This window comes from Oncorhynchus mykiss, chromosome 27, assembly GCF_057628025.1.
Source record: "Oncorhynchus mykiss isolate SJ-2025 chromosome 27, ASM5762802v1, whole genome shotgun sequence".
Lineage (NCBI taxonomy): Eukaryota > Metazoa > Chordata > Actinopteri > Salmoniformes > Salmonidae > Oncorhynchus > Oncorhynchus mykiss.
The window spans coordinates 23,304,621-23,332,489 of record NC_143048.1 but is presented as its reverse complement, the minus strand read 5'-3'; the positions used below and the strand labels follow the sequence as shown (position 1 = coordinate 23,332,489).

General features: G+C 45.5%; 1 protein-coding gene across 2 annotated transcripts in view; it reads right to left on the bottom strand.

Moving 5' to 3' along the window:
* Positions 1 to 13,688: 13,688 nt before the first annotated feature.
* Positions 13,689 to 27,869, bottom strand: part of LOC110507778 (2-(3-amino-3-carboxypropyl)histidine synthase subunit 1) — a 136,610-nt gene continuing 122,429 nt past the window's right edge. The window contains exons 10-12 of one of the 2 annotated variants that reach the window (XM_036964879.2): positions 22,848 to 22,926; positions 14,666 to 14,800; positions 13,689 to 14,211 (exon numbers count right to left, since the gene is read on the bottom strand). In XM_036964879.2, the coding sequence (XP_036820774.1) occupies positions 14,113 to 14,211; positions 14,666 to 14,800; positions 22,848 to 22,926 (313 nt within the window). In that variant the 3' untranslated portion in view covers positions 13,689 to 14,112. The remainder of the gene's footprint in view (positions 14,212 to 14,665; positions 14,801 to 22,847; positions 22,927 to 27,869) is intronic. The other variant, XM_036964880.2, reaches the window with a different exon arrangement.

The window sequence follows — 27,869 nt, the reverse complement described above, 5'->3', positions numbered from 1 at the left end:
GTAACCCAACAACAGAATGGTGTAGGCGTAACCCAACAACAGAATGGTGTGGGCGTAACCCAACAACAGAATGGTGTGGGTCAGTGACGATTTTAGCATGTACATCTTGGTGGGGCAAAAAAATTAATAAGTGGGATGCATGCCAGCAAAGCCACTACACAACACTAAACAATACATTAATTGCACTATAACGGTGACAAGCGGTTACCACAAACTGTTAGGGCCTCCATAATGCTGTCCCAACAGCAGTCCCAACATCTTACCACCGCTACACCTGGCTATCAGCGGAACCTTGTCAGGCAAGCCCCCCCCACAAAAATAAATAAATACATGATTTATTGATTTTGTGCAAGAAATGTGAGGCTAAAAACATGAGGGTCGCCACTGGTGTGGGTGTAAACCGGTCAAAATAAACATTCATGTGAGTAGACCACTGATTGGCCAGCTCATCCTCCTTCCACTTACACTGTTTTTAAAATACCCCTCCATATACCCCTCAAAATACCCCACACCTGAGGCATAATAAGTCATGTCAAACTATGTAGAATAGCAGGAAAAAAATCATTTAATTCTATATATATATATATTGGGAGGACACCCGACCCATTGTCTCCCCCAATATCTACACCACAATTTCGCCCTTGCCTCATGGTGTTCATCACTGCCTTTCAAAAAGTGCAAATGAAGGTCCTTACTACACCCCCTTCTCCCTTCATCCCTTTCTCCCTCCTTCCTTCATCCCTTTCTCCCTTCATCCCTTTCTCCCTCCTCTTCCCCTAACGGAACCCTAAAGCATCCTCCCGTTGACTACATTTCCTCAGTGACGTAGGAGTCCACATACATAATCCATGTAGGTGATGCTTTTCGATGAATGAGTACCCCCTCCCATCCTCATCACTAGTACTATAGCTTGTCTATAAAAACCGAACGCTGGGAGAGCCCACTGAATTTCACGGGTAGGCTACCCATGATGTGAAGGGGCAATGTATGTGGATAAATCAGAGAAGCTGTTACCGATTATTATTATGTGATCTTCTGATATTCATAGTTATGATGCCATACATATGCACTTACATTTCAAATGGTAAGCTACGATCATAAAGAGAAGCATCGTTTTCAGTAGAATGGGCTCGGTTTCTACACAAGATGGGTAAGTGGTTTATATTTTCCAGTGTTTATTGTTTGCATAATATTGTATATTTACTGTCACAGTTAAAAGTTTGTCAACCACGTGTTAAACAATAACACAAACATGTAAACAATTCACGCGTGTTTAAATCGAGAAGACTGTAATTTACAAGCAAAAGTACTTTATTTCTTCATCCGAGCGTTGTCGTAAAACTACGGTAGATACAGAGAAAGTAAACGTTACTGCAGTGTGAGTCACTTTGGCACACATGTGCAGTGACAGTTGATAAAAAGAGGCGAATGTCCTGCGTGTTAACCAGCCAGTCAGCATCCCAGACCGAGCGCAGATAGCAAATCAAATACCAGTTGATGCGTTTCTGTTTTTGGGTACCACCGAGTTAAGGCTTTCTGTTTGAAATCCTGACATCCATTCCCAATATTCAGAGTAGGCTACCACTTCGGTCTGTTAAAAAGGTTAAGTAGGCTAAACAGGAGAATTAATATTTCTATCAAAATTGCTATTGATCAACAGGCCAATCATGGAAACCTGTAGCCAATACAGTAGATGTAAACTACTAGGCTATTTTACATATCAACACGATAGAATCACATCAGAATATCACTGAGTGCATCATCCTATGTCATTATACCCGTCTATCACTTCATTTCTTCGCCAGCAATTTTTTTTCGTGTTGAAATGGTATCGTGACGCGTTCTCGGGGTGAAGTCAATTCTGCGTCATTCCTGCGTACACGGAGACAACTTCCAATCAGAAGACTTTAAAGAGACAGCACGAGGCGTACATAGGTTCATCAACAGGAGTGCGAGCTCAACTCCCCCTGCTCAGCTTGAGCAGAGCGAGGGAGATGAGGGAGGGGTGAGAGGGAGCGCCAGCGCCTGGCGTGTCCTTTGAAATCTCCTCGAGGAGGTACTGTAACTCCTGTAGAACTGCACGGAATGACTTTGGGTTGAAAAACTATTCTCTCTGCTGATTATAGTATTCTCCTCGTTGCTGGATTCTATCCACACGGGGTACGAATGGAATTACATTGTAGGCTACTCAGAAGAACAAAGTCTCTGCTCCACCGAAAATGCGATTTGATCGTAGCTGTCCACGGTGCTGAAATTAGTTACCTAGCCTCTTGCTACTAAAACATTCATTGTCATTCAATGTCTTCCAGAGAAAGAAACGAGTCTGCCCTGTAAGGAAAATAGGCTTCTCGGACTGAGGTAACCTACTAGAGTGAACCATTTGTACGTGGTGCTGAAAGACCGGTACTCACTTGCCACAGTGTCTTGAAACAAGAGGTGGTAAACCTTCTACCTGACTCCTGAATATTGATATAGGAAATATAGGCTAATAAGACAATAAGCAGGCTACTTAATTCTTGAAAAATAACAACTAGACTCAGACTCTTAGACAACAGACGCATGCTGATGTCCTACTGTTCCCGTTCTTATTTGGCAATGTATCACTTCCGTCTGATCGTTGAGAGTCTTAGCTTTTGATTAGAAAATCGATTTGGCCAGCGGTGACTGTCAATATGCCCAATTAGGAACAAATGTGCAAAGCTATCGAAAAGAAGGTGAGCATTAATGGAGGTACTTACAGTTGATAATTTATGGAGGTGTTTACGGTTCTTGTAACAAAAACTTGGCCATTTGATCTATGTCAGTGGAAGAATCTCAATTGTAGACTCCTCGTGTCCTGGGCGGGATCTATGGCTTTCTCATACAATGGGTTTTGAAAAGGAGGTGAGGAGTGTGCAATTGATATACTCCCAGTGCGACTGACATAACACATTCTCTAGGTCAGACGGAACAGGAGCTCTGGCCAGAGGCCCCAGACAGAACAGGAGCTCTGGCTAGAGGCATCAGACAGAACAGGAGCTCTGGCCAGAGTTGGGCAAGACAACTCCATCAGCACCACTAAAACTCTTGAAGCTGAATCACAGCCTATGGTCATAAGTGTCAAGGCCAGCGCCAGTGCACTTACACATCTCGGTTGTTGACTTGACGTCAGTATGACAGTGTTAATAAATAGAAAGCTTGCAGAACCCCACCAATCCCCCCTCTGTCCCACCATCCTTCAGCTGACTGAGTCACTCTAGTTAATCTGCATGGTAATCAATACTCAAAACACTCCGGGCCAAATGGTCCATGTCTGCATACCAAACAGCACCCTATATAGTGCACTACTTTTGACAGTAGATCACTACAGTACGTGAGAAATATGGTGCCACCTGGGACGCAGTCCATGTCTGCAATCATGGACTATAGATATGTTGATCCCTAGGCTACAGGGGCCCATCGGCCCCCGGTCACAGCTCTCTCATGTCATATGATCTGATTGTGTGTGACTAATGACGTAGAATGGACCATTACCATCTCTATGAAGTATAAAACTGATATGCATTAACCTGTGTATTAATTCAGTTGCACAACAGAAGAATGTCAGCTGGTGCTTGTAATCTGATGCCTACAAGGTCAGTGTTATAACAAAATATTCCCCCACAGCATAGCTTTTTAAGAATGTCTTCAAGCTTATTTCTAAACTATCAAAAGTATAAACATGCATGTAATTGGTAATGATGTTGCATGCGTTTATGTTTTTGTTCCTATACATTGTGATATTTTAGATGTAGAAATGCAATGTGACTACCAATACAGTCAGTGCATCAATACCTTGGCTCTAGACTGCTTACTGCTTAAAACTCAGTAAAACTACAGTAACAGTCTACAGTCATGGCTACTGATGTCTGGCAAATCTCTACCCCGTCCACCCCACCCCCTCCCCGGCCCATTCAGATGTCTTCATGTGTATCCTTTGTGGATTGAGTGTCAAAGACAGAGAGCTAACATGTGTAGGAAGATACAGTGTGAAGGTTCTACTGCAAAGCCCTATTCTACAGTCTGTGGGGTCCCTCCACAAACCAACAAGCCAATCCTCATTCACCATGTGTTCCACAGCAAATCTCGTTCTCCCGCTGTTTCCATGGTGACCGTGGCATTAGATTGTTACTGTAGAAACAGCACCACTGGTAACAGTCTACAGCCATGGTCGCTAGGGGAAAAACCTGCATCACATTGACAAGGGTGTGTAAGGAAGGCTGTGTGACGAGTTCCTCAGAGAAAGACTGGAGACGTCTAAACACCCGAAGTGACCTTTGACCTTATGGGTATATTCTTTGATATTACGAGGTTGTGATGAGGGCACAGTGTTTGTTACCAGCACTTTGGTGCAAGGACTGACTAGGGTAACAAGTCTGTTTAGAATATTGTGATTTGCTAAGGGAGCAACCAAGAAATGCAGAGATCTACATTTAGACAAATAGATGGCTCTGTTCAGGACAAGCCTGCAATTTCAGCAGTTAGACAGTGCAGAAAGAGCCCAGCCCATTTGCAGTAGCATAATACAGGACATTAATCCCCCAGGACTGTGAAAGAGAACAACGTGAACTTGATGACTTGTGCATGATGATGATGGTGTTATCTGCATGCTGATGTTTTCTGCCTATTGAGATATTACCCTTAATCATTCAAGGATCCATCACAAATACATATTAAACACGTATCCTTGAGTGGGGATGATAGGTCCCATGAGCTGATATGAAGGAGATTCCTGTAGTTAGTGAGAATTTATCATCAGAGCACAGCCCTGGGTTGGGTACAGACCTATAGGCTAAAGATGAAAGACAGAGTGAAGCACAGGGAATGCACTGAACTCTAACATGTCATTTATTTTTCACCAGCCCACATAAGCCCCGGTAGGAACAGACAGAGCAGTTCTGTAGAACACAGATCACTTCAAGAGCTACAATCAGGTCATCATGAGCGTATTGAAGTAGGCTTTTGTTTTGCCTGTAGATCATTTTCTGACTTCTTTCTTTATAGGTCATCACTTTTCTGCTGTACAGGTTTTTTAAACCTAAAAGCAACACAGTTTAATATAAATAAATGTTATGTATGTATTCAATTAGCATTTTCTAAAATGGTGAACATGCATTTTGTCTGTCTCTTTTTTTTACTCCTGTTGACTTCTGTCTGCTTTGGATTAACGTCATATCCAGGTAACTGGCAGAATAACGGAAACACTTGAGGAAATGAGTGATGCAAGGTATATGCCCCCATAGGATGGCAATGCCCTCATCCACAGGCATGAGTGGTCACTGAATGGTTTGAAGAGCATGAAAACGATGTAAACCATATGTCATGACCGTCTCAGTCACCAGATCTCAATCCAATTGAACACGTATGAGAGATTCTAGAACGGCACCTGAAACAGCGTTTTCCACCACCATCAACAAAACACCAAATTATGGAATTTCTCGTGGAAGAATCCCTCCAATAGAGTTCCAGACACTTGTAGAAACTATGCCAAAGTGCATTGAAGCTGTTCTACACCCTATTAAGACACTTTATGGTTGTGTTTCCTTTATTTTGGCAGTTACCTGTATATAAAGCGTCTCAGAGTAGGAGTGGTGATCTAGGATCAGGTACCCCCCTTATTCATTGTGATCTAAAAGGCTAAACTGATCTTAAATAAGCACTTCTACTCTGAGACGCTTGATACATAGGGACCTTGATAGTGCATTCCTCATCAGTGAGAGTGGCCCTACTCCCTGGACTGTAAGAGGCTACATGCTGATGCTCCACTCTGACAGCACATAAACTCTTACTGTTCAGAGAGGAGGGCTCAGACTGGTGCCGGAACAGACAGACAGGAACCAGGGGTTTGATGAGTACTAATTAGTTCTACACATACACTATATATGTACAAAAGTATGTGGACACCCCTTCAAATTTGTGGATTCGGCTATTTCAGTCACACCGGTTGCGTACAGGTGTATAAAATCGACAACACAGCCATGCAATCTCCATAGACAAACATCGGCAGTAGAATGGCCTTACTGAAGAGCTATGACTTTCAACGTGGCATTGTCATAGGATGCCACCTTTCCAACAACTCAGTTCATCAAATGTCGGCCCTGCCCCGGTCAACTGTAAGTGCTGTTATTGTGAAGTGGAAACATCTAGGAGCAACAACGGCTCAGCCGTGAAGTGGTAGGCCACACAAGCTCACAGAACGGGACCGCAGTGGTGAAGCGCACAGTGTGTGTAAAAATAGCCTGTCCTCGGTTGCAACACTCACTACCGAGTTCCAAACTGCCAAACTGCCTTGTTGGGACATCCATGAAATGGGTTTCCATGGCCGAGCAGCCGCACACAAGCCTAAGATCACCATGCACAATGCCAAGGGTCGGCTAGAGTGGTGTAAAGCTTGCCGCCATTGGACTCTGGAGAACGCTGCCTTCCCCAATGCATAGTGCCAACTGTAAGGTTTGGTGGAGGAGGAATAATGGTCTGGGGCTGTTTTTCATGGTCCAGGCCCCTTAGTTCCAATGAAGGGAAATCTTAATGCTATAGCATACAATGACATTCTAGACAATTCTGTGCTTCCAACTTTGTGGCAACAGTTTGTGGAAGGCCCTTTCCTGTTTCAGCATGACAATGCCCCATGCACAAAGCAAGGTCCATACAGAAATTGGAAGAACTTGACTGGCCTGCACAGAGCTCTGACCTCAACCCCATTGACCAACTTTGTGATAAATTGGAATGCCGACTGTGAGCCAGGCCTAATTCCCAAACATCAGTGCCCGACCTCACTAATACTCTTGTGGCTGAATTGAAGCAAGTCCCCGCAGCAATGTTCCAACATCTAGTGAAAAGCCTTCCCAGAAGAGTGGACGCTGTTATAGCAGCAAAGGGGGGACCAACTCCATATTAATGCTCAAGATTTTGGAATGAGATGTTCAACATGCAGTTGTCCACATACTTTTGGTCATGTAGTGTACCTTCAATAAGCTGTATAATACCTACCAATCATTACAATTTAGGACACTGTGGTTATGTCCCAAATGGCCCTCAATGAGTCCTGCCCCTGGTCAGAAGTAGTGCACTATATAGGGAACATGGTGCCAATCGGGATGCAGCTGTAACAAAGTGAATGGCAGTAGCCTGAATGCCAGCAGTATCTTCTTTCCAGTCCTAAGACAGGCTGACCTTTCATCAGACTGAGGGGCACGATAACCACATGGCACTAATACTAATGTCTACTAGGGATTCTGTGTGTGGACTCTTCTGACTTCGCATAGGGGTTGAGTGTGTGTGTGTGTGTGTGTGTGTGTGTGTGTGTGTGTGTGTGTGTGTAAAGGCTGGGAAAATGATTCTCCAATGATTATTACTATGGCACTGTAACAGTTAAGATTATGGCATGTCAGCAATTCAATAATGCCCTAAAGACACAGTTTGTCACTGAGGAGATTAAGTTTGAGGAAATGATTGAATTAAAGAGAAACTATGAAAGAAGAAGAACGCTGACAATGAAGCAGTCCTTTTCTACAGGTATTTAAAAGCACTAGTTACAGAGATAATCCATGGCAGCATTGTGCTGGGGTGGCATTTGGCAGGCTGATAAGAGACAGGCTGACCTCCCACACAGAATTACTCATTTCTTTACAACACTTAATCTTTCTCCATCAAAGCCTTTTATCCAACCTCCTAACAACCTTCCTTCGCATTCCTATCTATTCTGTCCATGCCCACACACATTCTGCCCACATCCACACAGACATGAGCTTTATCTCACATTAACACTTACAGATCCCGATGGAGCTGAAAACACTGAGTAATCATTAACAATTATGACAATAAACTTCCCCCTTAGTTAACTTCCAGCACGATCTGGCTGTATGCTGATGATACATGTGTACTAATTATTTGGAAGAAGTTAGGCCTAGGTCCTTTTACAATGTATTCTTCCTTGATGATCAGTGCCATATCTTACCACTGATCTCCAGTCTAATTCCATTCTTCCGTCCTCCCCTCAGGAATGCCCACATTCAGCTGTTTATTTTCCTGCCAATGTGCCAAAGGCCTCACCCAGCCCTCAGCCTCACAACCCCTTCTCCCAGCTCCCTGTCCCCAGTCTGTGGTCTCTGGTTGTGTCTGCAATGGCACCCTAATCCCTGCACCACATAGGGAATCGGTTGTGATTTGGGACGCAGCCTGCGTTCTCAGTCTTTAGGTCTGCAGCCAGAGGGCCAGATGTGGCAGCAGGATACAGTAGATTGGTTCTGCAAAGACCTTGCCAGCCCTGCCACAGGGCCTCATAGAGATATAGAGATATCACCACACATACGAGGCTTCAAGCATTTTGGGCACAGTTATGTCATATAACATTGGGAAAATTAGACAATAAGGGATAGTATTACACATCATACAGTGGCAATCTATTTATTTAACATATTCTCTTACATTTAGACTGAGTATGCTTACAATCATATTATTTCCACAATAGATGAGATTCAACATTGAAAATGCTGCCACAAATGCCAAGTTAACATACCAATTCAGCACAAAGAGATGAGCTCCACAGCATACTACATAATTACTACCCCTAACCACACAGTCTCACCCACATAATGAACAACCACATCTTCAAAATTCACCTGTCAAAAAAAAACAGATCCTCTTCTTTGTAGTGATATAATATTCAAAATGGAATATTCCAGAAGGTGTGGAGGGAGAGAGAGACCTTGGGCCGACTGTTACCCTCTAGACAGAACAGGAGCCTGGCTCTTTTATACAGTCAACGGCCACGCCTGCTCTCCTCCAGCCCTGGCTGTCCCAGTCACACGTGGACATGGTCTGGAGTCCACACACATAGCCTCCAAGTCACCTTGGGGGGGAAAAAGCACAAAAACAAAGTTGCACAATCCCCTCCTCCCTCCCTTTGCTGTTGTGCAACTTGGCATAAACATTTGACTTCAGATCTTCTGTAAAAACAGCTAAAGTGTGTCTGATGTTTGTAGATCTGTTCATATGTCTGTGTGAAAGAAAATAACTTTAACAACACTGGAAAGAGAAGGATGACAAAATGAAAGAGGTGGAGGAAGGATGACAAAATGAAAGAGGTGGAGGAAGGATGACAAAATGAAAGAGGTGGAGGAAGGATGACAAAATGAAAGAGGTGGAGGAAGGATGACAAAATGAAAGAGGTGGAGGAAGGATGACAAAATGAAAGAGGTGGAGGAAGGATGACAAAATGAAAGAGGTGGAGGAAGGATGACAAAATGAAAGAGGTGGAGGAAGGATGACAAAATGAAAGAGGTGGAGGAAGGATGGCAAAATGAAAGAGGTGGAGGAAGGATGGCAAAAATGAAAATCAGTCCCTGTAAAAGGATGTGTGACCTCTGAGTCTATATTCTGACCTCTGAGTGAATGTTCTGTACACAGGAGGGCAATAGGGACTGATGGGGTCATTGGAGATGAAGGGGGAGGAGAGGGAGGCTACTTTGACTCAACTTCTCTGCTGTCATGAAAATAAATTAGTAGATAAATGCATCACGTAGTGTTGCCTCTTCCCCAACAGATGACACACACACACACACACACAGAGAAAAACAAACAAAAAAACAAGCCCATACTAGTCTGGACGTAAGCAATCAGTTTGTGCAACACGTCTTTGGGTTTTTACTAAAGTTCTATATAAGATACACTATTAGCTGTATATTAACATCTTAAAAGGTCACGTTTTTTTTTATTGTTTTGGAGGATATCAATATTGCTGATGGTTTTATCACCATATAATGGTTTTGTGTGACAAACATAGGAACTGGGTTACAATAAACACCAGCTGACCGTACAACACAATGCACACTGATAGCAGTCAAACGTGATCCAGGACACCTGTTGACATTGGGAATGACTTAGTCCCGTGACACATGTGCATAGGAAGCTAATAAGCAGCCATAAGCTCTCTATAACCTCACCCTGGCCAATCCTGCCCTCGGGACAGGAAACGGGGAGCTGCTGGCAGAAGAAACATGATGGCAGAAACATTTGGAGAGAGACGGAGAGGGGGAGGGATGCCAAGTGAGATGGAGGAGAGTAGAGTCATATTCCCCCCACATCTGGAAACAATTACACACACTGAATACAAAAAGCACACAGGGTTCTTGGAAGGACACCCCCAAGCACACTCACCCACTACACTGCCATACAAAACACTCTGATAAATCAATCCCCCATGAACTCTGGTGATTTAGCAGCTCTTTCAGATGGAGCTATAACACACCGGCTATGCAGAGAGCTCCATCTAGTGGCCACTGTATCCCACTACAGCTCTGTTCCAATGAACAAGCGGTGCAATACGTCTGATACAATACACTTCAGACCAAATGTGTTGATTTGTCACATAGCATGTTTTTCTGCATTTGGCCATATATGTGCATTGCTCCAGAGTCTCTGTGAAAGGCAAGTCTGAGAGCTGAGGTGGTGCAAATACTTGGGTTAGTTCAGTAACCAAGAAACACAAGCAAATAGTTTGAAAAAGAGGAAGTACTACCTAGATATTGATTTAGAATGCTCACTTTTGCCTCCATTTGAAAACATTATTCCCTGCCTGTGCTTAATAAAAACATCCCAGGGTTGTGGTAAGGTACAGTGCGATAGTGTTCATGTTTTCAAAGAGGTAGGTCGGGATTCTACGTGGGCAGGGTTCCACAAAATACAATTGTGAACAGCTAAGAGACACTGGAAAGGGTATTCTGAGTTCAGCTTTGCTGATAGGATGTTAAACAGGTGTCCTGATTCTCTGTGGCCACTAAAGATCCCATGGCACTTATGGTAAGAGTAGGGGTGGTAACCCTGGTGTCCTGGCTAAATTCCCCATCTGGTCCTTATACCATCATGGTCAGCTAATCATCCCCAGCTTACAATTGGCTCTTTCATCCCCCTCCTCTCCCCTGTAACTATTCCCCAGGTTGTTGCTGTAAATGACAATGTGTTCTCAGTCAACTTACCTGGTAAAATAAGGGTTAAATAAAAAATAAATCCACAAAAGTTTCCTCCGCTTAATTCAATTAGCTATTTTCTCCGCAAATCCTACAAGCATTAGGGAGGATTATTTTGCTGTTGAATCAATCTCCTGCCAAATCCCCACCTTCCAATGTCAATGATACATCAACCGATAGAGAACACTGCTTCTCGTGGTTCGATTCCAACAAGACAACAACCAGCAAACAAACACCTTTATAACTCAATAGCTAATCTTGTCAGGGAAATTTTTAGGTGTCGAGTATGGCGTAATGTGATATTACATACATACAGTGACGTAGCAAGTTACCCAAGCATTTCGCTACACAAGCTAAATATGTGCATGTGACCAAAAACATTTGATTTGAATAGAACATCGAGGACCTGGGCATCTGGTGGGACCAGCAGTATCTAGCACCTTTGGCTTTGTTTTGTCAGATGTGGCGGTGACTGATCTGAGTAGAAGCTGCAGCACAGCAGGTCTTGTCAGAGGAGGGCCTTGTGACATCAGAGGGGTGCCGTACGTGTGACATCAAAGAGACTGTGGTAGATCACCTAGAGAGAGATGTACTCAGGGAACCAGCCTAGCTTAGGCCACATCACACACAGCTGTCAATCATCTCTAGTGAGTCAGTCTGAGAATGTTCCGTTGACAGACTCCGGTCATTAATAAATGAGTGGAGAGGTAGTTGTGACGGACTAGTACACAGCCCCAACCAGGACCCCCTGTCTGACATGTTAAATATAGCAGCACGTTCCATCATTTCTTCCTTTTTTAATTAAATCATGTTATTATATATTTTTTAATTGATAAACTTGGCAAATGCAATACATACATTCTGTCAATTCAGCATAGTTTAATGTTGATTATTAGTCAGAGATTTAAATATGAGTCATTGGAGTGACAAGAACCGTATGAAGAGGGTGGCGAAGTTAACACGAATGTCCGATTGAATTTGTAATCTCTTCATTGTTACAAAGTATTTATTGTACATACAGTACCAGACAAAAGTCTGGACACACCTACTCATTCAAGGGTTTTTCTTTATTTTTACTATTTTCTACATTGTAGAATAATAGTGAAGACATCAAAACTATGAAATAACACATACAGAATACTGTAGTAACCAAAAAAGTGTTCAACAAATCAAAATATATTTCATGAGGATTCATGAGGAATGCTTTTCAAACAGCCTTGAAGGAGTTCCCACATATGCAGAGCAATTGTTGGCTGCTTATCCTTCACTCTGCAGTCCAACTCATCCCAAACTATCTCAATTTGGTTGAGGCAGGGTGATTGTGGAGGTCAGGTCATCTGATGCGGCACTATCACTCTCCTTTTTGGTCAAATAGCCCTTACACAGCCTGGAGGTGTGTTTGGGGTCATTGTCCTGTTGAAAAACAAACGATAGTCCCACTAAGCGTAAACCAGATGGGATGGCGTATCACTGCTGAGTGCTGTGGTAGCCATGCTGGTTAAGTGTGCCTTGAATTCAAAATAAATCACAGTGTCACCAGTGAAGCACCCCCACACCATCACACCTCCTCCTCCATACTTCATGGTGAGAACCACACATGCAGAGATCATCCGTTCACCTACTCTGCGTCTCACAAAGACACAGCGGTTGGAACCAAAAATCTCAAATTTGGACTCATCAGACCAAATGACAGATTTCCACCGGCCTAATGTCCATTGCTCGTGTTTCTTGGCCCAAACAAGTCTCTTCTTCTTATTGGTGTCCTTTAGTAGCAGTTTCTTTGCAGCAATTCGACCATGAAGGCCTGATTCACGCAGTCTCCTCTGAACAGTTGATGTTGAGATGTGTCTGTTACTTGAAATCTGTGAAGCATTTATTTGGGTTGCAATTTCTGAGGCTGGTAACTCTAATGAACTTATTCTCTGCAACAGAGGTAACTCTGGGTCTTTCTTTCCAGTGGTAGTCCACATGAGAGACAGTTTCATCATAGCGCTTGATGGTTATAGTGACTGCACTTGAAGAAACTGACCTTCATGCCTCAAAGTAATGATACTGCTGTTTCTCTTTGCTTATTTGAGCTGTTCTTGCCATAATATGGACTTGGTCTTTTACCAAATAGGGCTATCTTCTGTATACCACCCCTACCTTGTCACAACACAACGGATCATCTGGAACATGTTAAGGAAAGAAAGACATTCCACAAATTAACTTTTAACACATCACAATTGAAATGCATTCCTGGTGACTATCTCATGACGCTGGTTGAAAGAATGCCAATAGTGCAAAGCTGTCATCAAGGCAAAGGGCTACTTTAAATAATCTCAAATACAAAATATATTTAGATTTTTTTAACCCTTTTTTGGTTACTACATGATTCCATATGTGTTATTTCATAGTTGATGTCTTCACTATTATTCTACAATGTAGAAAATAGTACTAAATGAAGAAAAACCCTGGAATGAGTAGGTGTGTCCAATCCTTTGACTGTTACTGTATAATATAATAGAAAGAAAACAAGCTTGAAATGGAGAGAAACAGCATGTCTCATCTTTTGACCATATGCATTATCTTCTTTAATATAGTCTGTGGGTTAGCAGTGTAAAGTGGTTGGCAGCTTCCTTCTGTTCCAGGGATAAGTGGCTTGTATTTAATCAAAGCCACCCACATCCCCTGGCATCTAACACAATCAACTCAGGGCCATCCTTCTGTATTCCTCTCTCTTTATTACCCCCACACACCAACTTATATCATTCTTCCCCCTCTCTCTTTCACAGAAAAATATACATGAATGCACACCCACTCACACACATTCCTGCACATATTCACCCTCTTCATACACAGACATACCGTGCCTCAGTTTCTCTGTGCTCAACACATACACACTTTACAAGGTAACAACCCTTAGATGCAGTATAGTCCATTCCGTCAGGACAACAACGGAATAGTATCTGAGGTGAAGTGTCTCTGGTTCTCTGTCTCCTGGGGGAGGCGAGGTGTTGAGCAGGGCTCAGAGTGAAAGCCCTCCTGTGGGTGGTAGATAGACTCACTCCCCTCTAGGCTGGCCTGGCTCCAACCGATCGCCATGATAAGAGCTGGTTGGCAGCCAGCACTGGTGGTGGTGTATGTGTCATTCTCCCTGACAGCCACAAGGAGCGCATTGGTTCTGTCCACACTGTTCAGACTGCTGTGAGGGAGCGGAGAGAGGGGCTGGCTGTGAGCCAGTCTTCTGTAGGGAAACAATGGGAGAGAGTTAAGATTTGGGGCTGTGACAGTACCTACCCCTGATATTACTTACCCCTGATACGTTTAACATGTGTGGTCAGATGAGAATAAAACAAATGTTCATAGCAAGGAAATATGAATCCAAAGGGAATGCATACATTTTCACTGTTCACATTTAAAAGTCATTGTACAGAATTTACAACATAGTGTCAGATTATGTAACAATGAATCAACACAAATCAAATAAAACATGAAAAAATCATGAAATGTGCCCTGTTGTCAGTGTACCGCTGGGTGTCACCATGGTGATGTGCTTGCTCTCTGTCAGCTCTTCCATACAAGCCATGTGACTGTCTCTCACACAGACACACGAGAGGCTTCAAGCACTTTGGGCACATACGTGGTTTCATCTCCTGCCCCCTTCCCCATCCATGTCATTCAACATCTGCCCTACTCACCTGTATCTGTTTGCGGGCGGGCCGAGCTGGTTGGTTGTCGGGGTGGTTGGGCGCCCATGGCCCCAGGCTCTGATTGGAGTAGAAGTCCATGGGGTACACCTCCTGCCAGCCCACCTGCTGCAGAGCCACAGCTGCCTGGTAGAGGAGGGGAGGGAGAGCAGAGAGGACAGGAGACCGAGAGGTGAAACATAGATTACCTGCACACAGAGACAACACAACCAAGACAGAGTGCTCCCAGCACTCCGTTGATTTGTCCTGTTGTTTTACTACAGCCCATCATACTGTACATAGCTCATAATCAGGGCCGGGGGCCAGTTCCATTTCAGTCCTTTTCCATTAAACTATGTCATTCCTGAGCTGCCTATAGTTGTAATCAAGGTTTTATTTCAATTCATGATTTGAATTTCTATTCAGTTCCACAAACGACTGGAATTGGTATGGCTTTCCCTGACATTGGTATGTCATTGAGGTAGGGAGTTGTCTGATGGAAAAGGCAGAAGTGTTAGTGTTGGTTGAGTAGAAACAGTGAAGGAGAAAAGTATTGTATGGAGCACAGCAGTATGCAGAAAACGATGGCACAACGTCTGACTTCACACACATGTGAAACAGGTGTCAAAATATTGAGTTTGGATGACAAGCGTGGATGTCACTTTATTTCTACCTACCTAACTGTGTCTACTTTCCAAATGGCACCCTATTCCCTTTATAGTGCACTATATAAGGAATAATCTTTATAGTGCACTATATAGGGAATATCCTTTATAGTGCACTATATAGGGAATAGCCTTTATAGTGCAATATATACAGTGGGGCAAAAAAGTATTTAGTCAGCCACCAATTGTGCAAGTTCTCCCACTTAAAAAGATGAGTGGCCTGTCGTTTTCATTATATGTACACTTCAACTATGACAGACAAAATGAGAAAAAAAATCCAGAAAATAACATTGTAGGATTTTTTATGAATTTATTTGCAAATTATGGTGGAAAATAAGTATTTGATCAATAACAAAAGTTTCTCAATACTTTGTTATATACCCTTTGCTGGCAATGACAGAGGTCAAACGTTTTCTGTAAGTCTTCACAAGCTTTTCACACACTGTTGCTGGTATTTTGGCCCATTCCTCCATGCAGATCTCCTCTAGAGCAGTGATGTTTTGGGGCTGTTGCTGGGCAACACGGACTTTCAACTCCCTCCAAAGATTTTCTATGGGGTTGAGATCTGGAGACTGGCTAGGCCACTCCAGGACCTTGAAATGCTTCTTACAAAGCCACTCCTTCGTTTCCAGGCGTTGTGTTTGGGATCATTGTCATGCTGAAAGACCCAGCCACATTTCATCTTCAATGCCCTTGCTGATGGAAGGAGGTTTTCACTCAAAATCTCACGATACATGGCCCCATTCATTCTTTCCTTTACACGGATCAGTCGTCCTGGTCCCTTTGCAGAAAAACAGACCCAAAGCATGATGTTTCCACTCCCATGCTTCACAGTAGGTATGGTGTTCTTTGGATGCAACTCAGCATTCTTTGTCCTCCAAACACGACGAGTTGAGTTTTTACCAAAAAGTAATATTTTGGTTTCGTCTGACCATATGACATCCTTCCAATCTTCTTCTGGATCATCCAAATGCTCTCTAGCAAACTTCAGACGGGCCTGGACATGTACTGGCTTAAGCAGGGGGACACGTCTGGCACTGCAGGATTTGAGTCCCTGGCGGCGTAGTGTGTTACTGATGGTAGGCTTTGTTACTTTGGTCCCAGCTCTCTGCAGATCATTCACTAGGTCCCCCCGAGTAATTCTGGGATTTTTGCTCACCGTTCTTGTGATCATTTTGACCCCACGGGGTGAGATCTTGCGTGGAGCCCCAGATCGAGGGAGATTATCAGTGGTCTTGTATGTCTTCCATTTCCTAATAATTGCTCCCACAGTTGATTTCTTCAAACCAAGCTGCTTACCTATTGCAGATTCAGTCTTCCCAGCCTGGTGCAGGCCTACAATTTTGTTTCTGGTGTCCTTTGACAGCTCTTTGGTCTTGGCCATAGTGGAGTTTGGAGTGTGACTGTTTGAGGTTGTGGACAGGTGTCTTTTATACTGATAACAAGTTCAAACAGGTGCCATTAATACAGGTAACGAGTGGAGGACAGAGGAGCCTCTTAAAGAAGAAGTTACAGGTCTGTGAGAGCCAGAAATCTTGCTTGTTTGTAGGTGACCAAATACGTATTTTCCACCATAATTTGCAAATAAATTCATTAAAAATCCTACAATGTGATTTTCTGGATTTTTCCCCCTCATTTTGTCTGTCATAGTTGAAGTATACCTATGATGACAATTACAGGCCTCTCTCATCTTTTTAAGTAGGAGAACTTGCACAATTGGTGGCTGACTAAATACTTTTTTGTGCACTATTTTGTGCACTAACCTTTATAGTGCACTATATAGGGAATAGGGTGCCATTTAGGACATACTCACTGTAGAGTAACTGGACTGTAATGTTGGAGCGGAACTAACACACAGTGCTTTACCATGTGCGAGACTGATTTATAGCCAATGATTCATACTGGCTATGTTCAGAGTTAGTGAACATTAAGATATAGCGATATAAAGAGAATGCATTTATAATACAGAGGATTTCCAATTATCTCTATTCAAAAGACACAGGTCAGGGAGTTTTAAATTTGATAAATTCCATAAACAACTCTTGTATTGTACATGTTCTGCCTAAAATGTCAATAATTCCCCTTTGCTATCATGTTAAGCCATGTCCATACTAGAGCCAGGATAATACCAGTATCACGATACTCGTTAGTATCGTGGCAAGGAAACAAAACACAAAGCAGATTTACCTTCTTTAGGAAAACAGCCCTAATGCTGGAAACAAACATAATTATGTTGTCATCCAGAGTCACATGTATTTATTCTTACCAAGCTATAGCACACAATATTCTACGTACAGCAAGGAACAAAGTGTTTGGTCTGCTTCGTGTTTTCATTTTTGCCATGGAAAAAATATTGCAATACAGGCATCATCACAGCCCTGGCCAATAATGTAATTGATTTTATCAATCACAAATTGTTCTTTCTTATCTCCCTCCCTCCCTCCCGCCCTCCCTCCCTCCTCTCTGTGTAAACTAGCTGCTCCTGCTAATCCCTCTGCTGACAGGAGGCAAGTGTGTCTTATTGACTATAAATATAACATGAGACGCTCTGAAAATAACCACTGCTCCCTCTCCTCCCATCTCTCTCTTCCTCATCTCCGAATGCCACAGAGGAAAGCGGAGCACACAGACACAGATACAGTCGATTAGCAGGGATGACAAGAGGTGAATTAACTTATCAAACATACACACCACTGCAGACGGCGCAAATCATTTATATGTATTGATACTATTTGAAAAAGGTCTGTCAGGGAAGCCAAGGGACATTTTACTAGAAACCTTCTGAACACAAATTGACATCAGGGAGGGATCTTATTAGTGGGTGAATCACAGTCACAAACCATCTACAGCATTAGTCAATATCATAGTAGCAGCGTAGGATTGGACATGTAAACAGGCATGATCACAGATATGGAATGTACTGACATTGGACCACAGCTTAAAATATGAAAATATGACCATGATGATCATCCTGCTAATTATCATACCAGGTGCACATTTCCTGTTTAGAAACTAACCAAATATCTATATAAACTGTACATTTTAAGCATATGACTCATTTCTCATTTCATATGACTCATTATTCGAAAACAATAATGACTGATAGTGCTTACATTAACACCTCTTCATGTCTCTAAAACGCAGACCACATCATATTCACACCCCTGTGCTTGTTATCACTGTGCAACCAATGCCTGTCTTAAGGGATGTACTACCTCAGCAGGAGCACACAAACAATCATTTGCTTATCAGATCCATCTCTTTCTAGTTAAAAAAACAAGCTGCAGCTGGGATGCAGTGTGATGAGGCCACCATCAGGGGGAGCTGGTCTGCTGTGCTGTGGTGCTAGTGTACACTATAGTCAGTCAGTGAGCGAGAGAGAGAGCGAGCTCATCCCTTGGCAGTAGTACTGTAGATTACTTTATCACTGACCCCAACCCAGAGTCCCTCAGAGTGTTCACAGTCAGCCCACTAACACCCCTATCAGATCACAGCAAAATCACAGTCTACCTGAAGAGTGTCATGACTGTCCATGAGAATCTAAATAGGTCAGATCAGGTTTGCAATGAATAACTTCAATCAGACCCCCTCTCACCCGCAGAGGAAGAACTAGTGGGGATTAACAACTCACGGCCTGTTGTAAATCAAGGGGAGAAGATTCAGGTCTCCCTCTCCAAATTCACCAAAGGAATGTGCTTGGTCTCAACAGACCTTTTTCCCCCTGAAACTCTAACACGTTCAAAAGGAACTACTGGAATAATATTTCTAACATAGAATGTGGGGAATGGTCCGAGGCCATCTATAGAAGACTAATGTCATTTTGTCCGTTATTTTGTGACGTCCTTAAAAATGTTAAAAAGGAACTACTGTAACTTGAAAAGTATACCCAGAACATACACAACGTTTCCATACTCTGCATTGTGCATGTAATATGAAAAATGCTGAAAGTGTTTTGTTAAGAGAGGGATGGGATTGGAGAAGCTATAAGAGATGAATGTTTTTCTTATAACTGTACACAGTAAGTAGCCACTGCTAGAGTGAGGTCAGAGAGCGTGTCAGCCTGTCGGAACCGCCCCTTTTCTACACACTGTAGAAATGATGTGTTAAGAAAAAACACAGACCAGAAAAGCGTGAAGCTGCAGGTGAACATTTAAAGTGGTTTGAACTTTGAATCTCAACACGAGTTAGAGACGATAAACTCACTCGACTTACAATCACTGGTACGGCTGATTAGCCGTCCTAAGTAAAGTATCTTCCAAAGTGAATTTAAGTAGGACAAACCTACTACTCTGCTCAAACCATCGTATTACGCTACTCTCATCCACCCACCGGAAACCATCGACACGGCTGGCTAGCCCACCTTCAAATTAGCATCTTCAAGATGAATGGAAGGAGAATCAACTCTGTAGTTCTGTTCAGGACTACACCACAAGCCCCCAGATACCGGACAACAACAGAGAAGGACAACAGCAGAATACTTGCCGTAACCATTTCGGACAATCAGAGCCTTACAAGGCTGCCCTGTTCACCGAGAGATCCAGCAAACACAGGCATTTCACGTTAATACATTCCTGATTACTTACTCAAAGCGGATGGTGGTTCGTGTGCAAAGTATATGATTAGTGTAGAGAAGAGTAGTTTCAAAAATGTACCAATGTTTGGTGTCTCTCTCTCCATCTCTTCTTTAACAAGCATCAATGTTGTTGTCATTCCGCTAGTCATCTGTTTCCAGCGTATTACGCTTCCAGTCAATATCAGATGCAAAGTGTGAAAGCATCCAAACCAAAGGAACTGCACAATATTAAGAAATGCTATTGATGGAAGTAGTGTAGAAACCTACCGAAAAACATTTAGGCAACAACAAATTCAATCCCTTTGAGACGACCTCCTGGACAAAACATTTCACTGTAATAGTGAAGGTGTAAACTTGGCAGTAGAAAGCCTAAACAGTATATTTGACCTTTCAGCTTCCCTATCAAATCTAAAAATGTCAAGCAGACAACCTAAGAAGAATAATAACAATGACAAACGGTTTGATGAAGAATGCAAAAATGTAAGAAAGAAATTGAGAAACCTGTCCAACCAAAAACATAGAGACCCGGAAAAACTGAGTCTACGCCTTCACTACGATGAATCACTAAAACAATACAGAAATACACCACGAAAAAAGAAGGAACAGCACGTCAGAAACCAGCTCAATGCAATTGAAGAATCCATAGAATCTAACCACTTCTGGGAAAATTGGGACACACTAAACAAACAACAACACGAAGAGTTATCTATCCAAAACGGAGATGTGTGGATAAACCCCTTCTCCAATCTTTGTGGATATATAACAAATAACAAACAGCCAGGACAGCAACACAATTAGACCCAACCAAACCATGAGAACATTTTTTTTAAATGACTTGACACATTGGAAAGAATCAACAAAAAAACAGAGCAAACTAGAATGCTATTTGGCCCCAAACAGAGAGTTCACAGTGGCAGAATACCTGTCCACCGTGACTGACCCCAAACAGAGAGTACACAGTGGCAGAATACCTGACCACCGTGACTGATCCAAAATTAAGGAAAGCTTTGACTATGTACAGACTCAGTGAGCATCAAATGTATTTATATAGCCCTTCTTACATCAGCTGATATCTCAAAGTGCTGTACAGAAACCCAGCCTAAAACCCCAAACAGGAAGCAATGCAGGTGTAGAAGCACGGCTCTCAAGAGAAGACAGGCTATGTGCGCACTGCCCACAAAATGAGGTGGAAACTGAGCTGCACTTCCTAACCTCCTGCCAAATGTATGACCATATTAGAGACCCATATGTCCCTCAGATTACACAGACCTATAAAGAATTTGAAAACAAAACCAATTTTGATAAACTCCCATATCTACTGGGTGAAATACCACAGTGTACAATCACAGCAGCAAGATTTGTGACCTGTTGCCACAAGAAAAGGGCAACCAGAACAAACACCATTGTAAATCCAACCCATATTTATTTTCCCCTTTGTACTTCAAATATTTGCACATCGCTACAACACTGTATATATACATAATATGACATTTGAAATGTCTTTATTCTTTTCGAACTTGTGTGAGTAATATTTACTGTTCACTTTTTATTGTTTATTTCACTTTTGTTTATCCATTTCACTTGCTTTGGCAATATAAAGATATGTTTCCCAAGCCAATAAAGCCCCTTGAATTGAGAGAGAGTGCGATAGAGAGAGTGCGAGAGAGAGAGCACACAAGAGAGAGAGAGTGCGAGAGAGAGTGTGAGAGAGAGAACATGCGAGAGAGCACGCGAGAGAGAGAGTGCGAGAGAGAGAGTGCGAGAGAGAGAGCATGCAAGAGAGAGAATGCGAGAGAGAGAATGCGAGAGAGAGAGAGTGCGAGAGAGAGAGCACGCAAGAGAGAGCATGCAAGAGAGAGCACGCGAGAGAGAGAATGCGAGAGAGAGAAATGAGAGAACATAGGGGCTCCTACTGCATAGCTGTCTCCATGCCTGCCTCTCTCCCCAGCCCCATCTAGTCAGCCTGCCTCTCTCCCCAGCCCCATCTAGTCAGCCTGCCTCTCTCCCCAGCCCCATCTAGTCAGCCTGCCTCTCTCCCCAGCCATATCCAGCCAGCCTGCCTCTCTCCCCAGCCATATCCAGCCAGCCTGCCTCTCTCCCCAGCCATATCCAGCCAGCCTGCCTCTCTCCCCAGCCCCATATAGTCAGTCTGCCTCTCTCCCTAGCCCCAGCCCCAGCCAGCCTGCCTGCCTCTCTCCCTAGCCCCAGCCAGCCTGCCTGCCTCTCTCCCTAGCCCCAGCTAGCCTGCCTGCCTGCCTCTCTCCCTAGCCCCAGCCCCAGCCAGCCTGCCTGCCTCTCTCCCTAGCCCCAGCCAGCCTGCCTGCCTCTCTCCCTAGCCCCAGCTAGCCTGCCTGCCTGCCTCTCTCCCTAGCCCCAGCCCCAGCCAGCCTGCCTGCCTCTCTCCCTAGCCCCAGCCAGCCTGCCTGCCTCTCTCCCTAGCCCCAGCTAGCCTGCCTGCCTGCCTCTCTCCCTAGCCCCAGCCAGCCTGCCTGCCTCTCTCCCTAGCCCCAGCCAGCCTGCCTGCCTCTCTCCCTAGCCCCATCCAGCCAACCTGCCTGCCTCTCTCCCTATCCCCAGCCCCAGCCAGCCTGCCTGCCTCTCTCCCTATCCCCCAGCCAGCCTGCCTGCCTCTCTCCCTATCCCCATCCAGCCAGCCTACCAGCCTCTTTCCCAAGCCCTGTCCTCAGCCCCATCAACCCTACCTGCCTGCTCTGAGACAAGCAGCACTGATGAGCCCCTGCAATGTTAACACCAGACATCAGAACATGAGGTTATTTTCCCACATTTATCACAGGGTGCGAGTTCCTACACAACGCCGCCTGCTCCGAGGGAGAAAAGTCATTTGAAGTATGTGTATGTGTGTGTGTATGCGTGCACGCTCTTGTCCTCTTTTGATAGTGAATGACAGCAGCAGACAGTGTGGATCGTGGCGAGCTGTTGTAAGACGCCTGTTTACCTCATAGGGAGACAGCAGGGGTTTGGAGAAAGCTGTGCCCCAATCAATGGAGAGACGCGGGCAAGCGATCTGGACCCACCTGCAAGGAGAGAGAGAAGACATCAGAGAGAGAGAGAGAGAGAGAGAGAGAGATTGCATTAAAGAGGCAGTGCACATCTCAGATAGCAGGGTGGGTAGGTCCATGATGTGAATCTGTGCTGCAGCATTGGGCTGCAGGCAGCTCTGCCTCCACCTGATCTCCTGCATATGTTAGAGGATCTGTCCTGATTCATTCTGAACACAAAACGCACTCTGCATTCATTCATCATACCAGGGAGAGAAAGGAAGGATGCTGAGGAGACAGGGAGAGGAGGGGAGAGGGGGAACACAAACAGGGAAACAGGGAGAGGTGGGTAGGTGTGATAGGAGGAGAAATGGAGGGAAGAGGGAGTTAGGTGAGCTTGAATAAAAAAGCTGCACTAGCCCAGTCTCCACGGAGCTAGCCTACATAGCAAGACAGACAGAGGGGAGGGGGGCTGGGAGTTTGCTAGAGGGAGAGAGACAAAGAAAGATGGAGAGAGGGAGGGAGGGGTGATGGAAAATAAAGGTGAGTGAGAGAGAGAGGGATTGGCAGTGAGACGTGTTTATCTTAGTGATTGTGTGAGTGAAGGATGTAAACAGCTGGGGGGAGAATGGAGGGAGGAGAGGCAGAGCGGGGTTAAAGAGGTTAGCTTTCACAAATCAATGCTATCCACAGCTCCATCTCCACGGTGACAGCCCCTCCCTGTACCGTCTATCTCCAAACACAGACAGCCACCAGGAATACACCAGACACATTTATGGATTCAGCCGTATTCACATGGACACGGTGAGGAATGAGAGTGCACACATCTTGCTAGATTTCAATACAAATATATGGATTCAGAATCTGTGCACAGGTGTACAGAAAGGTGGGGAGGGGGAAAGATGCTAGCTCTAAAACACTGCATCGTGCAACATCTTCAGGGATACTTTCACAAGTTAAACGTCAACTGCTGCAGAAGTGTAAAAACGTAATGAATGCGTATTCACCAGTCTAATTTGGAAGGCAGATAAGTGAGACGTTTCCCCAACCAGTAGTTTTGAAAGTAGTGCTCACAAGCCAAAAGTGGTCCCCGAGAATTGTGCACCATGCCATTGGGCCCACCCTCCCCCCTCTGCCTGTCCACTGAGCCATTGGGCCCACCCTCACCCCTCTGCCTGTCCACTGAGCCATTGGGCCCACCCTCCCCCCTCTGCCTGTACACTGAGCCATTGTCCCCCCCTCCCCCCTCTGCCTGTCCACTGAGCCATTGGGCCCACCCTCCCCCCTCTGCCTGTACACTGTGCCATTGTCCCCCCCTCCCCCCTCTGCCTGTCCACTGAGCCATTGTCCCCCCCTCCCCCCTCTGCCTGTCCACTGTGCCATTGGGCCCCCCCTCCCCCCTCTGCCTGTCCACTGTGCCATTGGGCCCACCCTCCCCCCTCTGCCTGTCCACTGTGCCATTGGGCCCACCCTCCCCCCTCTGCCTGTCCACTGTACCATTGGGCCCACCCTCCCCCCTCTGCCTGTCCACTGAGCCATTGTCCCCCCCTCCCCCCTCTGCCTGTCCACTGAGCCATTGTCCCCCCCTCCCCCCTCTGCCTGTCCACTGAGCCATTGGGCCCCCCTTCCCCCCTCTGCCTGTCCACTGTGCCATTGGGCCCACCCTCCCCCCTCTGCCTGTCCACTGTGCCATTGGGCCCACCCTCCCCCCTCTGCCTGTCCACTGTGCCATTGGGCCCACCCTCCCCCCTCTGCCTGTCCACTGTGCCATTGGGCCCACCCCTCCCCCCTCTGCCTATCCACTGTGCCATTGGGCCCACCCTCCCCCCTCTGCCTGTCCACTGTGCCATTGGGCCCCCCCTCCCCCCTCTGCCTGTCCACTGTGCCATTGGGCCCACCCTCCCCCCTCTGCCTGTACACTGAGCCATTGGGCCCACCCTCCCCCCTCTGCCTGTACACTGAGCCATTGGGCCCACCCTCCCCCCTCTGCCTGTCCACTGAGCCATTGGGCCCACCCTCCCCCCTCTGCCTGTACACTGAGCCATTGGGCCCACCCCTCCCCCTCTGCCTGTCCACTGAGCCATTGGGCCCACCCTCCCCCCTCTGCCTATCCACTGAGCCATTGGGCCCACCCTCCCCCGTCTGCCTGTACACTGAGCCATTGGGCCCACCCCTCCCCCTCTGCCTATCCACTGAGCCATTGGGCCCACCCTCCCCCCTCTGCATGTACACTGAGCCATTGGGCCCACCCCTCCCCCTCTGCCTGTCCACTGAGCCATTGGGCCCACCCCTCCCCCTCTGCCTGTCCACTGAGCCATTGTGCCCACCCTCCCACCTCTGCCTATCCACTGAGCCATTGGGCCCACCCTCCCCCCTCTGCCTGTCCACTGAGCCATTGGGCCCTGCCTGTCCACTGAGCCATTGGGCCCACCCTCCCCCCTCTGCCTGTACACTGAGCCATTGGGCCCACCCTCCCCCCTCTGCCTATCCACTGAGCCATTGGGCCCACCCTCCCCCCTCTGCCTATCCACTGAGCCATTGGGCCCACCCTCCCCCCTATGCCTGTCCACTGAGCCATTGGGCCCCCCCTCCCCCCTCTGCCTATCCACTGAGCCATTGGGCCCACCCTCCCCCCTCTGCCTAACCACTGAGCCATTGGGCCCACCCTCCCCCTCTGCCTGTCCACTGAGCCATTGGGCCCACCCTCCCCCCTCTGCCTATCCACTGAGCCATTGGGCCCACCCTCCCCCCTCTGCCTGTCCACTGTGCCATTGGGCCCACCCTCCAACCACATTGGATAACGCTGGGCAAAATGTAGGGAAAATTGCACAACACAACTTAAAGAAAACAGTCACTATCAAATTAGGAATTTCATGGATAATTAATGTAAGACAGTAATTCTGCTCATAGATTATGCATGTATGAACTACACATTGACACATCCAGCCCAAAGCGGGAGGTTTAAAACATACTTTCTTCGTAGCCAAAGTACCGGAGAATGTCTTTAAGGAAAGCAATGAGTGGATGGGAGTGGAGGAGAGAGAAGCGAAGGACAGAAGAGGAGGGGAGGAGGATTTGACAATCTCTACTTCCCTCTTTAGAAGCAGTTTCTTAACAGATTGGCCAGGGAGCATGTGTTGTGCCACACTGGCTAGGAACCCAGCACGCCACACAATTCAATTTACAGCCAATATCTGAGCTAAGATCTTCCTAACTCACCGCAGAACCCTCACCACAGGGCATAGACTGAGAGATAGAGAAAGAGTGAGGGAGAGGGAGATGGAAGAGAAAAGACAGAGAGAGAGGGGTTGCTACAGGAAGAGGTAAAGATAACTCCAGTCACAGTCTACTACAGCAACTGCCTCTGAATGTGTCCCCATTTCCCCTGTCCATTTCCTAGCAGCCCTCTGGGTGTAGGGAAACAGGGAGTTCTAGTCATGCCCTGTGAAGAAGACCATCAGTAAGTGAATAGAATCCTGATGACTCTGTGAATGGGGGACCCTGCAGTGAGCTGGGGTAGAGGGAGGACAGCCAGATAAGCAGACTTAATTGAATGAGAGGGAAGGGTACCACACTCAGCTTGCATCCTAAATGGCACCTTTTCCCTGTATAGAAGCACTACCTTTGACCAGAGCCCTTAGAGACGATGGTGAAAAGTAGCGCACTAAATAGGGAATAGGGTAGCATTTGGGAGGCAGGAGGGTTGGGGTGACCACATAACCTAAAGGGTTCCCCAGTGTTCCCAGTGTGAACTAAGGCCCTGTCCCTGTCCTGCTACATTAGCTTCTCTGGTACATTAGCCCCAGTAACAGCTAGGATGCATCCCAAATGACACCCTATTCCCTCTACAGCAAACGTCTCTGGTCAAAAGAAGTGCACAATATAGGGTATAGGGTGCCATTTGGGATGCAACCTTAGGCAGACCTCCCTCCACCTGCAAGGCTGCTGCCCTTCAGTTATCCCAGCAGCCTGGACCAGGACAGGCAATAACAAGTAACCTCTTCTCTCCATATCTCAGGAAAATGGTCACTTTAATAAAATAAAAAAGATTAAAACAGGAAAGTTGATTGGAATGTGGGTGAAGAGGAAATGCAAATTATTTGCGGTAAAATGGCATAACACATTGCAGAGTATTTGCGAACCAGTTGAGATAAGTGTGTGTGGGTCTGCCAGATATCTGCACAATGGTTCAAATCAGGCTGGAATCTAATTACACACTTTAAAGTGTTTGCTAATGGTTTCTCTGTATGTCGGAGTGTGTGTGGTGTGTCACTAATGGGAGAGAAAGGCTGGGGGGTGGGTCCTCTCCACTGCATTGTGTGGGCTAGTACACCTTCCCTCTCTCCCTCCCTTCTCTTTCTGCACTCCTCTCCACAGCCAGACTGCACTGCCTTTCATTCTGTGCCCACAGGTAAGCACTGTCCCCAATGTGGGTTCAGAACACAAACAAAACTTTCTTTCAAAGGATGCATCTTGAAGTGTCTGGCTTTAAGACTTTTTGTGATTTCTATTTGTCTACCGTAGGGTGTTTGTGTTTTTGTCAAACCCAGGAATCAATGGAGGTAGATACTCTCCGCCAAAACTAATTCCAAATACTGCTAGGCTAAATAGAGGAAAGTTCAGAAAATCACAACCAACACTGAGTTAGACCAGTGGTTCTGTCTAGGCTAGTCATATCCTGCTGTGGGCCAATCTCACTCATCTTCCTGACCATTCCGGATTGCCTACCTAAAAAAGTAAATCTCATACACATACAGTGCCTTGCGAAAGTATTCGGCCCCCTTGAACTTTGCGACCTTTTGCCACATTTCAGGCTTCAAACATAAAGATTTAAAACTATATTTTTTTGTGAAGAATCAACAACAAGTGGGACACAATCATGAAGTGGAACAACATTTATTGGATATTTCAAACTTTTTTAACAAATCAAAAACTGAAAAATTGGTCGTGCAAAATTATTCAGCCCCTTTACTTTCAGT